Consider the following 13,173-nt stretch of genomic DNA (forward strand, 5'->3'; position numbering starts at 1 on the left):
CTACCCTTTTCCTCATTCCTGGAAAGAAAGCAAATTTCTTAAGCCTAACCAGAGTTGCTAACATCCCACCATGCCCAAAGACAGGCAGACTGTGTGCTAACCGCACTGCCGTATATTGAAACTAGGGGTACTACCACCCTGCATATCTTCATGTTGTATGGATTTACCATCACATTTTATAACAGGCCATCAGGTCGAAGCTGATAGTTCTCCAGAGCACCTGGAATTCTCTTATTCTTCCTAGAGATCTCATTCCTTCCTCTCAGATAATCCTTTATCATTCCCCAGAGACGATCGGAATCCTGAGATGTTCTCAGTTCCTCTACTGTCCATATCTTTGTCTCGCGATGGGTCGACTCCCTGGGGACACGTCAGACGTAACGGACTGAACACGCCCCCCCCTGAGCTTTATGACTACCTCGAGTAACAACCCCCACCAATAAATCATGTAATGGGTGGTCCGCCTCCTGAATCCGGGATAATGCATCCACCAGAACATTGTCCTTTCCCAGAAGATACTGTAACCGAATGTCAAAGTCGGCCACAGTCATCCTCCACCTAGCCAGACGATCTGATCCATCCTTATTCTCGAATAGATACATTAATGGCTTGCGATCACTATGAATCTCCACCGGATATCCCTGTGAGAGTCCGATTTACTTTCAAGCCAAACACAATTGCCAAAGCCTCCCTCTAAAGAGAAGGCAGTCATCTCCCTGCTTTTCTGCGTCAGGGGAATCTGGTATATATATATATATATAAAATGCTAATCCACTTTTCTAGGTTGAGGCATGCTTCCTTGTTAGTCAAATCACTCCCCTCGAAAATAGGAAGCTTTCCTTTCGTCTCTTCCACGGGGTTCTTCTTTTTCTGATCAACCAACACCATTAAATCCTCCTTTATAGCTACACCCTCACTCGGAGAATCCACTGCACCCAGCCTGCTATCGGAGACCCACCGATCGACAAACGTCAGTGCAGTGGCTATCTGCATATATCTATATATATATCTATATCTATCTATCTATCTATCTATATATTATAAATATATATATATATATATATATATATATATATATATATATATATATACATATATATATACATATATACATGCATATATATATATACATATATATATATACATATATATATAATATATATATATATATATATATATATATATATATATATATATATATACATATATATATAATATATATATATATATATATATATATATATATATATATATATATATATATATATATATATATATATATATATATATATATATATATATATATATATATATATATATATACACACACAGTACATATATGCATTTCAATTATATTTTTTATCGGAAATATACATATTCCTGATGAAAATGTAACTGAAATGCTTTAAGTATATGTTTCATTTTGAAGTTAATAATTCCTACTCACACCTTCATTAGTTTCTGAGATTAGTAAAAATTCTAGGAGAAAACAAGAATTTTAGACTGGGTTGAGCTTCTAATCTCAGGATCGCAGAATGACTATCTATAATGGATATTATAATTCTCTCTGCAGTTGTGTTACAACTAAGTTGTCAAATTTGTGACTTTTTCTCAGCATAGCAAAATACATAGGCATATTTAGACAAATAGGAATAGCTTTGTAAAGTTATTGAGAGTAATGTTAATTTGTACAACTGACCAATATGTCTGATATATTCAAATTTAAAAATGAAAAATCTTTTTAGTTTTATATGCTTTTTACACAGGGAGGCATAATTTTCAAATATCAACATAAAAATGCTCTTGCATGTTCAGTGCACTTTATCCACAATTTTGTTTGCTTGTATCATAACTTTCTAAAGATGATATTAAGGTTGAATAATACAAAGACTTTCTTACATTGTAAATTTATTACTTACACTGCAGTTTGAGCTTAAGATACAGCTGATTTGAAAGAAAATTATCGTTATTATTATTTTTGTTATAGTTGCACATCAAATGGGTCTTTTGTCTTCATACTGGCCCTCAACATTTGATTAAAGTACTTAAGCTAGTTCACACTTTACTTTGCGAACAAAAGCACTGTCATCTATCACTTTACACGCCATTTATCTAGTATCAGCTTCAACTACTCATCATAGTCTGAGATATTTGGTCCACTAGGATTAAATTATGCTTTACTTGATTTGAAGAATATTCCATTCATTCTGGTAACCTTACATCATGCATTCTACTCTATCAAGTCAGATAAGTAAAAAATACAAAAGAAAAGGTTATGGAGAAAGTAGCAGTATAGGAAATCTTTTAGATTGAATATTATTTCTCCTCACAGAAAATGAAATGGTATGACATCAAATCATCATATTGATAAAAATCATATTTTGGGCTGCATGAGAAATTATTCGTTTAAACCTTATCCGATAATCAAAATTGAAGATTCCACACAAACTGAGACAAAACATCTACCCCAACTGTCTGCAGTCCTAAAAAGAAAGATAAAAGCTACAACTTTTGGTTTTAAGAATGATGCCGTTTTTTCTGATCTTAATGAGGAAACAATCTTATAAAATTATTATCAATAAGAAAGGAGTCATTATCCCAGTTTTGTCACTCACTCTTGCAAGCATGTCATATTTCATCTTTTTTGTTGCTTCTATATGATAACAGTAAATGGTTGATCTTTTTTGACAATTGTTTTTCAAACAATGGAATACCCCAAATAATTGCTTGCTATCCTAAATTATCATACTATTTACAGGATAACTTATCTTTAAGTTTCCACATGACAGGAGAAATCTTAAAAGTTAAATAGTGAAACAATTACCAGCAAAAATATTAATAATAATACAATCAGATATAATCTCTTCAATTAAAACATTAAGAGATTGTGATAGAATTGCTAGCTCTAATTACCACCTTTGGTTTTGATTTCCTCTGTGAATTTATAATTTTCATATTTTGTTGAATTTCATAAACAATGTATCTATTACATACTCTTTGTTCTTTACCATTCTATATACATCATTATAGATATTTTTATATTGTTTTATATCCATCATCTATATCATCATTCTATGTGTATTTATGTCTGTGTACGAGTATCCTGTAACAGCATATATAGACACATGCATAGAAGTGAGAAAATCATATGCACGTAACATGCACACACACAGACAGACACATGCAAAGGCTGTAGAAGGAAATCTTTTGATAATTCCATCATCAATTACCACCAAGATTATTACATTACTGTAAACTATGATAATATATGATGGAAATGTCCTCACAAAAGGAATGATAAACTAAAATACAGTTTTGTACATTTCACCGCATATTTACAGTGGATGTTATCAACTAAAGCATTGGGGTGAACCATTTTGACAAAACCAATGTACAAATTATTCTTTATATAGTTTGATTTTCTATTCTCTTTTCCTTGTTACAGGAAAGGTTTAAACACTGCGTGTGTTCTACAGTTTGATTTGATATTCATTGGTTAATGAAAGAGATGGTTTAGATTCTTTGATGAATACTTGTTTTAAGCAACATATATGAAAATAACAGAATATACTGCAGACTTTATTCATAATGCAATCACAACAATGGCTTTTAAAAGTTGCCCTACTTCAGTCTCAACCTATTCCTTTATGAATGAACTATTTTTCAAAGATCTTTAACCTTGAAATTACATAAAAAACAAACAAACAATTTTCTCATATCTACACATTTGAATTGAAAAAGGAAATCACGTTTTGACATCTGACATCAACACAGACAGCCATGGAGGTTGACTCCACTACTTTACAACAAATATATATCTGTAGACTTTCCAACAAGACAACTATTACAAAACTGCTCTATACAATACCAAATACTATCTCTATCAATATTGTCATTTGATGTACAATAAATGCACTTACTTTATGTACAACAGTTGTGCTCTAGTTTTGTGCTAAAACAATGATATGATTTCACTTGCCAGTGACTGAAAAACATACACAAAGTAATTAATGTAATGTCTGAAGTCATTACTGTGGACACAGACAATAACTGACAGATCATGTGAAATCATATATATATAAATGATTGTGGAGAATGTAAGTAAACGTAAAATGAACTTTACAAAAATGGTTGTGTGATGGGCAATAACATTCAAAAACCTGTGAATAAAGCACCATATTAATAAAATAAAAAAAAGAAAAATCACTGGCAATACTGCACAACAATCTGGCCTTGAATAATGCAGTAATGTGGAAAAAAATAACTACTAAATACTTTTTTCATGTACCACATGTCATCAAACAAATTAACAGTAATCCTAAGAAGATTTTGTTGCTGTTGAAATCTTATAATTATAAACTATGGAAGTCTTAGATACTGCAATCATTATTCAGATATAAACCCAAGGGCATTTTGCCTCTTATATTACAAAACCTCAACTATACAATATGAAGTGTGGCTCCCTAAAAAGGGTACCTGAATTTTGTGGAGAGCCAAGAGAGGGCACTCTGAACCTTCTCTTGTATTTTGGGGTCATTGTGCACCTTCTTTGGAACACCAGTCTACAAAAGTGTTTCATGTTGGGAAGATGTTGATTTTGTCTAGCTCTGTGTAGCCTCCTTTGGTGGGCTACAGGGCTTGTCCTGTGACCTGGAGGTGAGAGGAATGGCAGAGCTGGGACATGTTATATCTAACTGGGCATTTGCATTTGCAAAATCTCACATTTTGCTCGACTCTACTGTATCCATAGCAATTTCGTTGGATGGCCTTTCCACATCTCCATTTGCATTAACATTTCCCATTTTCTCCAGTTCCTTCTTGCTTAATTCGTACACAATTCCAGCACCAATGCTGTCTCCCAGAACGTTCATCAAGGTACGGAATCGGTCTCTGCAAAGCATAGAAAATAAGTCATTTGAGTTTCAAATTTGTAAATATTCCTTTTCTGTGAGAATTTTGCAATCTTGTCAATGAAACTTCAGAAGAACTACTAATAAAACTTCATGTTAAAGAAAAGAACTTTAAAGATTATAAGCCAGTAAAATAGTAATTGAATATCTTTCACTTCTTAAAAAAAATAATACCGCTGATCGTTATGAATTTTGATCTGTTTTATAAGGTGACACCAACACTGGTGTAATGAAGTGTCAGCGACACACACAATGATGCCAACATTCCATTTGATTTTAGTTAGTTGCATTGGATCTATTTTTAGACTCCATATACTTCCCTAGAGATTCTGAAGCTCCACCCACCCACCCACCCCTGCCTCCACCAATCACGTACATGAGCCAGATATGCCCCATACCCAGGATGGGGAACTATCATTGGCAGGTTCAACATCACAGGTTTCCCTTCCGTCCTCTATATCCCCCTATTCCTTTACTTCACCCCATACCCTTCCACCAGGAAGGGTATGGGGTGACTTGTCCTCATACCCCACTCTCCCTCTCTGTCATTCCTCAAACATTTTACACCAAACATCTTTGAATAATTTCATATTTGACAATCTTTGCATCTCTTTCTCTTGCTTTATCTGTGTGTGTGTGTGTGTGTGTGTGTGTGTGTGTGTGTGTGTGTGTGTGTGTGTGTGTGTGTGTGTGTGTGTGTGTGTGTGTGTGTGTGTGTGTGTGTGTGTGTGTGTGTGTGTGTGCGTGTGCGTGTTTATCTGTATATACATGTGTGTCTAGTGACAGACAGACACAGACCACAAAAGCCATGTGCTGTTTATTTCACAAGATTCCAAAGTGCCCTGTGCCCCGAACAAGGTGACATTAGCTGAGTGACCGTACAATACACTAATCCAACCTTTATTGCTCATATACATTTCCCATGTTATTCTGATGTCTTCAGTATAAATATGTCATGTTTATACTTAAAATGTTTCTTAGAAAATGCATATTTTGAATTACTATGAATTTAACCACTTTTATTATTGATATTAAAATGTTCCATTTTTCATGAACTGTCAGCCAGTTTGTTCCCTAGTCACAATATTTGGATTGTAAAAACATACCCAGTTTATGTGAACGAAGCAGTCATGTGAACCGATATTTCTGAATTTTTGTTCATTCATATTCTTTCATTTTTCCCATTGTGAATTGTTGAAAAACGAACTTTGTTCATGGCAATTCCTGTGCCATACAGACAGACTGCTCACCCTCACGGGCTTGGCAGGACACGCTCCTCCCTGGGTGTCCCTGCCTTGCCTATCTGTACCAGTTACCCGTAATTAACCCATCAGCGACGGGTAAAAATTTTGTCAAGTTTACGTATGCACTGGCTTGTTGGCGCGCACTGGCAGTTTCCCCTGTTTGCGCCCGGCTCGATCGGTAGTTTGCGAGCGACATATAGCATGTAAAATCTTTTATTTTTCTAAAATTTATAAAAATATTAAAATTTTGAAGGTTTACCTTCACTTTAGGTGCCAATGCCTAAAATCTTTACCATATAAATGAAGCCACTACTAGTGGAGAAAAACTACCTCCGTCCAGTAGCCAGTAGCGCGGGAATGGGCATGGCATGATGCCCCCGGCGTTTGGTCCATAACAGCCATGGCATGTACGTACGTGACACCCAGCGCCAATGGGTTAACCAGCGACAACTTTAACCCCAGAACACCTTCAAGGAACTTACCAGCTCCTTACTAGTGCCATACCACTTCAGCCATACATCTACCACGTACCAAGTAATAGTGGGAGAATTCCACCTCCACTACATTACAAGTGGTGCCAGCCAGTGGGATCCACTTCGCATTATATTACAACTGGTGGCATCACGGTGGGATAATCCCCCCATTACATTGCAATGTGTGTGTGTTTGTGTGTGTGTGTGAGGGGGGAAGAAAAAGAGAGAGAGAGGCAGAAACTGAATTAGATAAGAGACATTCAGGACAACAAATTTACTGCTTGTTGGTGAGAGACCCATACACAAGCAATGTGTGCTTTTTAAACCAACAGAGTGCACGGGTTAAGATAAGTCAAGATATGAAAAAACAAACAAACTAAATACCATTAAGGCAAAGGAAAAAGCAAATAATAATTCCTTTATAATTAGTGATTACCATAAAATAAAGTGTTGCAAGTGCAAAAGTACTGCTCTATTTTCCTGAGCAAAACAAAAATATGAAAAGCGTTCAGTTGTGCAATAAATAAGCAAAATTACTACTGATACAATTACTAGGAACCTTCATAATTCACTAAATTAAATAATGATAAATAAGTTATTTGGTGTGAAAGCAATTTGGCCAGTGATTGCAGAATAGATATATACTTTTCCGTACATTAAAAGAGAAATCAACCCTTCTGCTCTGGAAGTTTTACCCCAGAGATTAAATCACCACTCTTGAGAACCACAACTCATATTCACTACTTTATATTTCCCTTCGTCAATTTTTATTGATACTTATATGCAGAATGTCATAAAACAAAGCAAGAAAGAATAATGAAAAAAGGACTTACAGTAACCAATCAACAGCAATAATAAGAGTGATGTCTTCAGCTGGGAGACCAACAACATCAAGCACCATTACCATGGTAACTAGACCAGCCTGTGGGATGCCAGCTGCTCCAATGGCTGCTGCAGTGGCTGTGATACTGTTGAGAAAACAGATCAAATGAAATCATCTGTACAACAATTTTTTTAAAGGCTTTTTTTTGTACCAGTTCTTTTACCTACTATTAGAGCAAAATCAATAAACTGAAGAAAGTTGTTCTAATTCATATTGCAAGTATGTAAGTTTTCAACAAGAAAAAACACTTTCTCCAACCTGATAGCAACAATCTGGCCAATTGTGAGTGCCATGCCTCTGACTTGTGCAATAAAAATGGCAGCCACTGCCTCATACAGGGCTGTGCCATCCATATTGATGGTGGCTCCAATGGGAATGACAAATCGGGTCACACGGGTGTCAATCTTGTTCTTCTCCTCAAGACACTGGAAGGTCACAGGCAGGGTTCCTGAACTAAAGTAGAATTTTCATTTATAAAAATTGTATTTAATTAATAACTTTATCACTTGAAAATGTATTAATTTTGGTCACACAAAAATGTACAAAATAAAGCAATATTTGCAAAGATATTCTTGAGGTTATCCTGCTTGCCTGGAAGCAGTTGCAAAGGCTGTGATGTAAGCCTGTGTCATGTTGGCCAAGAAGCGGAAGGGCAGCCGTCTCGTGAGCAGCGTGTAGATAGTAGGCAGGATGATCAGGCCGTGAATAAAGATACCCAAGACAACTGTTCCGAAGTAGAGACCAAGCTGACCAAGCATGACACTGAAGTCTTCCATCTCAATCATCATGGAAGCCACGAGGAAGAGGATACCGATAGGTGAGATCCTGTGGGAGATGAGTTTATATGTTTTTAAAAATCTTCACCCAAGGGAAAATACTGTCTTACACTGCTTCAACAATGACTTTTAATGGCCCATATTGTATTAACTTGTTTCTTATTATCTGATTTACTTTTGTATATTATGTGACTTAAGAAGGATAAATAAGACTCCTTTTTGAAAATCACTGAGGAATGATTTGATAAATATTCAAAATAACATAAAATTGTAATTTCATTCAGGTTTTTTGACTGACCAAATAAGCCATGAGGTGATGACCATGGAGGCGTCAGAGAGTGAGTGGAAAACATCTAGAAGAGGCTTCCCCTTGGGGCCGAGCTTCGAGAGTGCAAGACCAAGCACTGTGGCAAAGCTCACAAGGCCCATGATGTTTAAGGCGCGTGAGTGTTCCATCTTGATGTCCCATTCCTCCTTGGGGAGCACTGAGGGAGAGCAAGAGAGTCAGGGAGAAGATCGCCAAGGATTCAAGACAGATTGGCCGTCGCCAGAATGAGCATGCAAAGGGCTTGGTTACTGGTACTGGTATTGGAATAAGAATGGAAACCTATCTACACATTCCATGGCATAAAATACCAAAAGTTCACTCATGAGCAGCTTCATTCAGTGATTCTAGGATAACAGAAGATGCCTACAGTGATCAAAAGGTGACTCTTTGCTAAGTATGAGATGCAATATTGCTCATGATAAAAGATGGATTGGGAAAACTGCAAACTATTGATAAAAATGATCATATTACATTAATTTATCTAAAAATCTGCTTAACACTAACCTAGCTTCCTAACTCCATATCAAAACAATAAATGCTGCTAGACATCTTGCAGCCAGCTATATCTATGAGGGACGGCAGGGACTCTCTAAGAGCTGGTCTGCTGAACATTCCACATCTGGTGACCTAAATATGTCACTCATCATCTTTTAGAGCCTGGGGACAACATTCTGGATTGGGAGGATGCACAGGGGTTGGGGGAGGGTGGCTTAGCTGCTTTCCACCGTACATGCACACTAGATGAAGATTCACTTTGTTCTGACAGGAGAATGGCCCTTGTTTGGGTTGAAGTGCAGAGAGTGGGGGGAAAGAGCGGGGGATATGGGGATCACAAATTTTCTAGTTGCATTTATAAGGTCTTCATGCATGCTGGCCATATCGTCTACAACATCTGATGTTGCATGGTGTTTTCTTGGTTGCGTGACCTTGTTATGTTGCAAATGAGTGTAGAATTTAAGACTTAAAGTTACTAATTGGATACTAATTAATATATTTTTTTTTATGATGCTCAAATAACTGTTTCTCATTGTGTATAAAAAGTAAAGTTGCATAGGTCGTTCCTTATATCTTTATTGAAATCTGATGGTCAAAAATGCCTTCTACTAACAACCTGGGTTCCACATGAACAGTGTGACGATTACTGTGTAGTGAAGTGCTAAAGGTTGTGCTGTGCATAGGCTATAAAGAGATAAAAGGTGTCACTATATAGTCCTTTTTTGAAATCACAGCTTACGTGACGCGAAGTGACTTCACAGACGCTGCATTCCATGAGGTGCAAGACAAGGGAAGAGAACCCAATATACCAGTGTGAATCAAATGCAAACAATGGAGTCTCAGTCACGGGTAAGAAATGACTACATTCCTGTGACTTTAGAGAGTAACGGATTCTCTAACCTCAGAAATTCCAAACACCTTTAAGGTAATTTCTGTTTACACACTATGCAAATCTCTGTATCAAAAGGAACCGTCTACAATACACCTAACAAGCAATTATAACACAGACATGTCTAAAAGTACTTACTCCAAGCTTCCGTTACGTTGTATTCAAGTAATCCTGTAAAGCAGGTTAGGAGGAAGCGCTTAGAATGGCCAGACATCTTTTCATCGTAATATCTTTCCTGATCAAATTACAAAGTTGCATTCACTGAACTGAACTACCAAACTTATGATAATGCATAATGTATCTAATGCTAACGTCAGTTATTTTGGTAAATTCCGGAGTCGTGTTTAGACCTAATTGATATAATGCAACTTAGTAATTGGACACTGAATCTGCAATAATGCTTGAGACAAACATACAAGGGGAGATTAGGGAAAAGAGGACAAGAAAGTTGGGTAAAGAAAGAAATGTGACATGTTTGAACTCTGGGGTAAAATCAACATAATCAGTAGTATGATAGTATGTTAAATACTCTAATGGAGGGTGTTAATTGATATGTCACGGCAAAATTAGTTGAAATTCCTTAACCAAAAGATTTTCAAAGCAGGTTAGATAAGATCTGAGTTTCGATGTGGAATCTTTACGTGAATCTTCAGCCTTGCGGAAAATCATACTTATTATGGACACCTAAACCCCACAATTAATAAGAGCAGACCGACTGTGAAGTGACAAGCATGGCACCAACACCTTAAGAACAACATACAGTACACTGAAACACCAAATATAGAGCATCCTTTCAGCCTTAGAGGCGAAACATAAGAGAGGAACCTGAAAGGAAAGAAAACGGAGGTAATTAACAGACACCCGACAAGTTTCACCAACAAAGAATTCCCGGGACCACTAAAGCCTGTGTGAGACAGAAACACATAAACACAGAAGTGAACATCTCTCACTCGTTCATTGCAAACGATTTACATATACAACATTAAAGAAGAGAAGAACATACAATATTTGAAAGTGTAATGAATAAATGAGTGAGGGATGTCACTGTGCAGCAACAGCAGTGCGGAAATTGCAGCAGTAGTGGCCAGAAGTGCATCAGCAGTGAAACAGTGAGACAGGGCACTGGTCGACACCTTCGACACGCTACTTACAGGCTGTGCTGTCATTCCGAGTCCAATTATACTTTTCCTCCCATCGGTCTATCCCTGAAAAGCAACAAGATCTCAGTAAAAGGCGTCCTAGCACCGGGCGAAGAAGTCCTCATCCAAATGAGTCCCCACCATCGAGGCAATCTCAGTGGGAGACCGGAGTCCAACCTCTGGCCATACTCTGGCAGAGGGACCCGCGAACTGTTTATATCTTGTAAAAAAAACATGCACACATTAACGCTTGATAAAAGACTTAATTTTACAGAAAAATAACTCGCACACACTTCCTGTCCCTTGGACCGGTGCCATACACAAAACAAACAAAGACACGCTCATGCGACATGTGATACTTGTGGGAAATGCTTCGTGACAAGTGAATGGGGTCTTATTAAGCTCCATGAAACTCAACTTTCAACGTTCTTTATTGTCCTATAGTGCATAAGACTGAAAAAAAACAATGCGAATGCGTGTCGTTCTTAACACTTTTGTAGTACTTCCGGTAGACATAACTTCATTTAGGCTCATGAAGGAGGATTGGGTGACGCTTCGGAGTGGGATAACAAGACCCCAGTCGACGTGATCCTCACAGACGCGAGAGAGACGTGGCAGCATTATTTAGAGGTTGTTTAATTTTTAGATTGTTACATTTCTCCTTCAAATTACAGCTGTCATCAACCGCGAGCTATAAAGCGTCCTTGATTTACTACTGGTCTCCGCTGCGAGAGGGGAAAAAAGAAAAAAGTCTGAGTAGTAACATAACCGGCCCACATCTGCCGTCGTAAGAAGAGCACGCAGTTGTCGCCTCCGTCGTCTCTTGGGAGACAAGACAAGTGTGGGAAGCCGCGGCGCAAACGCAAACAGGGAAAGCTGTGAGGGATCGCGTTACACATCCATTAACCAAGGTGGAGCATCGTCTGCCGAGGCACAGGACCATCTGCTGAGACAAAAGACCATCTGCTGAGGGACAAGCCTCGCGGGTGTGGCTCTAGTGCCATCTGGGGCGGTCGACTGCCAATCATTGAGGTGTTGCATCATCTGCCGAGAGGCAAATGCCAACCGAAGGCTGTTGTGTCCTCTGCTGAAAGTCGAGCCTCCCCTGGCCGAAGTCATATTCTGTGCGGAGGTCGAGCGCTGACTGATGAAGTGCGCGGCTACTTTACGGAGTGCACATTTCACTAATACTTATTAGAGCTACCTTCATACTTTCGCTTGTACTTCAGATCTTAAGACGTGCAAGTGACCTCAGAAACTCTACAGGAGAGAATGCATCCGGTGCAGTAGCATGCACTACGCAATTACGCTGCAGGAAGCAAGGCGAAGCAGACGGTATATAATTAATGTTAGGCATATTTTACAATATATTTTATCATCATAATCATTGTCATTATTAACCAATAATATAATCATCATTATTATTGGTATTATTAGTCTTTAATATTACTATTATTATCATCATTATTATCAGCAATCTTGGTTTTGTTATTGTTATTACCACTGACATCATTGCTTTTAACTTCTGTTCATATTTAATCTGAATTCCTCGTTTGAAAGGCAGAACATTCTATCGGCAACACAACAGGATTATCAAGGCCGAAGGGATAAGGGCGCAGAGACACACGCGGGACAGGGCAGCGCTCTCCGAGAGAGTCATGTGCCGGAAGGACCGGGTCCGGCGGAGCTCTTCTCGCGCCGAGTCTCGTCTGAAAACTCACTCTCTTTCTCTCTCTCTCTCTCTCTCTTTCTCCCTCTCTCTCTCTCTCTTTCACTCTCTCTCTCTCTCTTTCTCACTCCCTCTCCCGCTCTTTCACTCTCTCTTTCTCCCTCTCTCCCTCTCTCTTTCACTCTCTCTCTTTCGCTCTCTCTCTCTCTCTCTTTCTCTTTCACTCTCTCACTCTCTTTCTCTCTCTCTCCCTCTCTCTTTCACTCTCTCTCTCTTTCACTCTCTCTCTCTCTCTCTTTCACTCTCTCTCTCTCTCTCTCTTTCACTCTCTCTCTCTCTCTCTCTCTCTCTCTCTCTCTCTCTCTCT

At 38.0% G+C, this 13,173-nt stretch overlaps 1 protein-coding gene across 23 annotated transcripts in view; it reads right to left on the reverse strand.

The window, feature by feature from the left end:
- Nucleotides 1-1,891: 1,891 nt before the first annotated feature.
- The window catches only part of LOC113815331 (excitatory amino acid transporter 3), a 257,235-nt gene continuing 245,953 nt past the window's right edge, over nt 1,892-13,173 (reverse strand). For 12 of the 23 annotated variants that reach the window (XM_070144337.1, XM_070144417.1, XM_070144367.1 and 9 more), the window contains 6 exons: nt 11,150-11,203; nt 8,585-8,771; nt 8,102-8,335; nt 7,769-7,963; nt 7,461-7,595; nt 1,892-4,890 (listed from right to left, as the gene is read on the reverse strand). In XM_070144337.1, coding sequence (XP_070000438.1) covers nt 4,719-4,890; nt 7,461-7,595; nt 7,769-7,963; nt 8,102-8,335; nt 8,585-8,771; nt 11,150-11,203 — 977 coding nt within the window. In that variant the 3' untranslated portion in view covers nt 1,892-4,718. Of the gene's footprint in view, nt 4,891-7,460; nt 7,596-7,768; nt 7,964-8,101; nt 8,336-8,584; nt 8,772-10,136; nt 10,170-11,149; nt 11,204-13,173 lie in introns of all 23 variants that reach the window. The other 11 variants (XM_070144361.1, XM_070144449.1, XM_070144428.1 and 8 more) reach the window with 2 other exon arrangements.

Source organism: Penaeus vannamei, chromosome 3 (assembly GCF_042767895.1).
Source record: "Penaeus vannamei isolate JL-2024 chromosome 3, ASM4276789v1, whole genome shotgun sequence".
NCBI classification, from domain to species: Eukaryota; Metazoa; Arthropoda; class Malacostraca; order Decapoda; family Penaeidae; genus Penaeus; species Penaeus vannamei.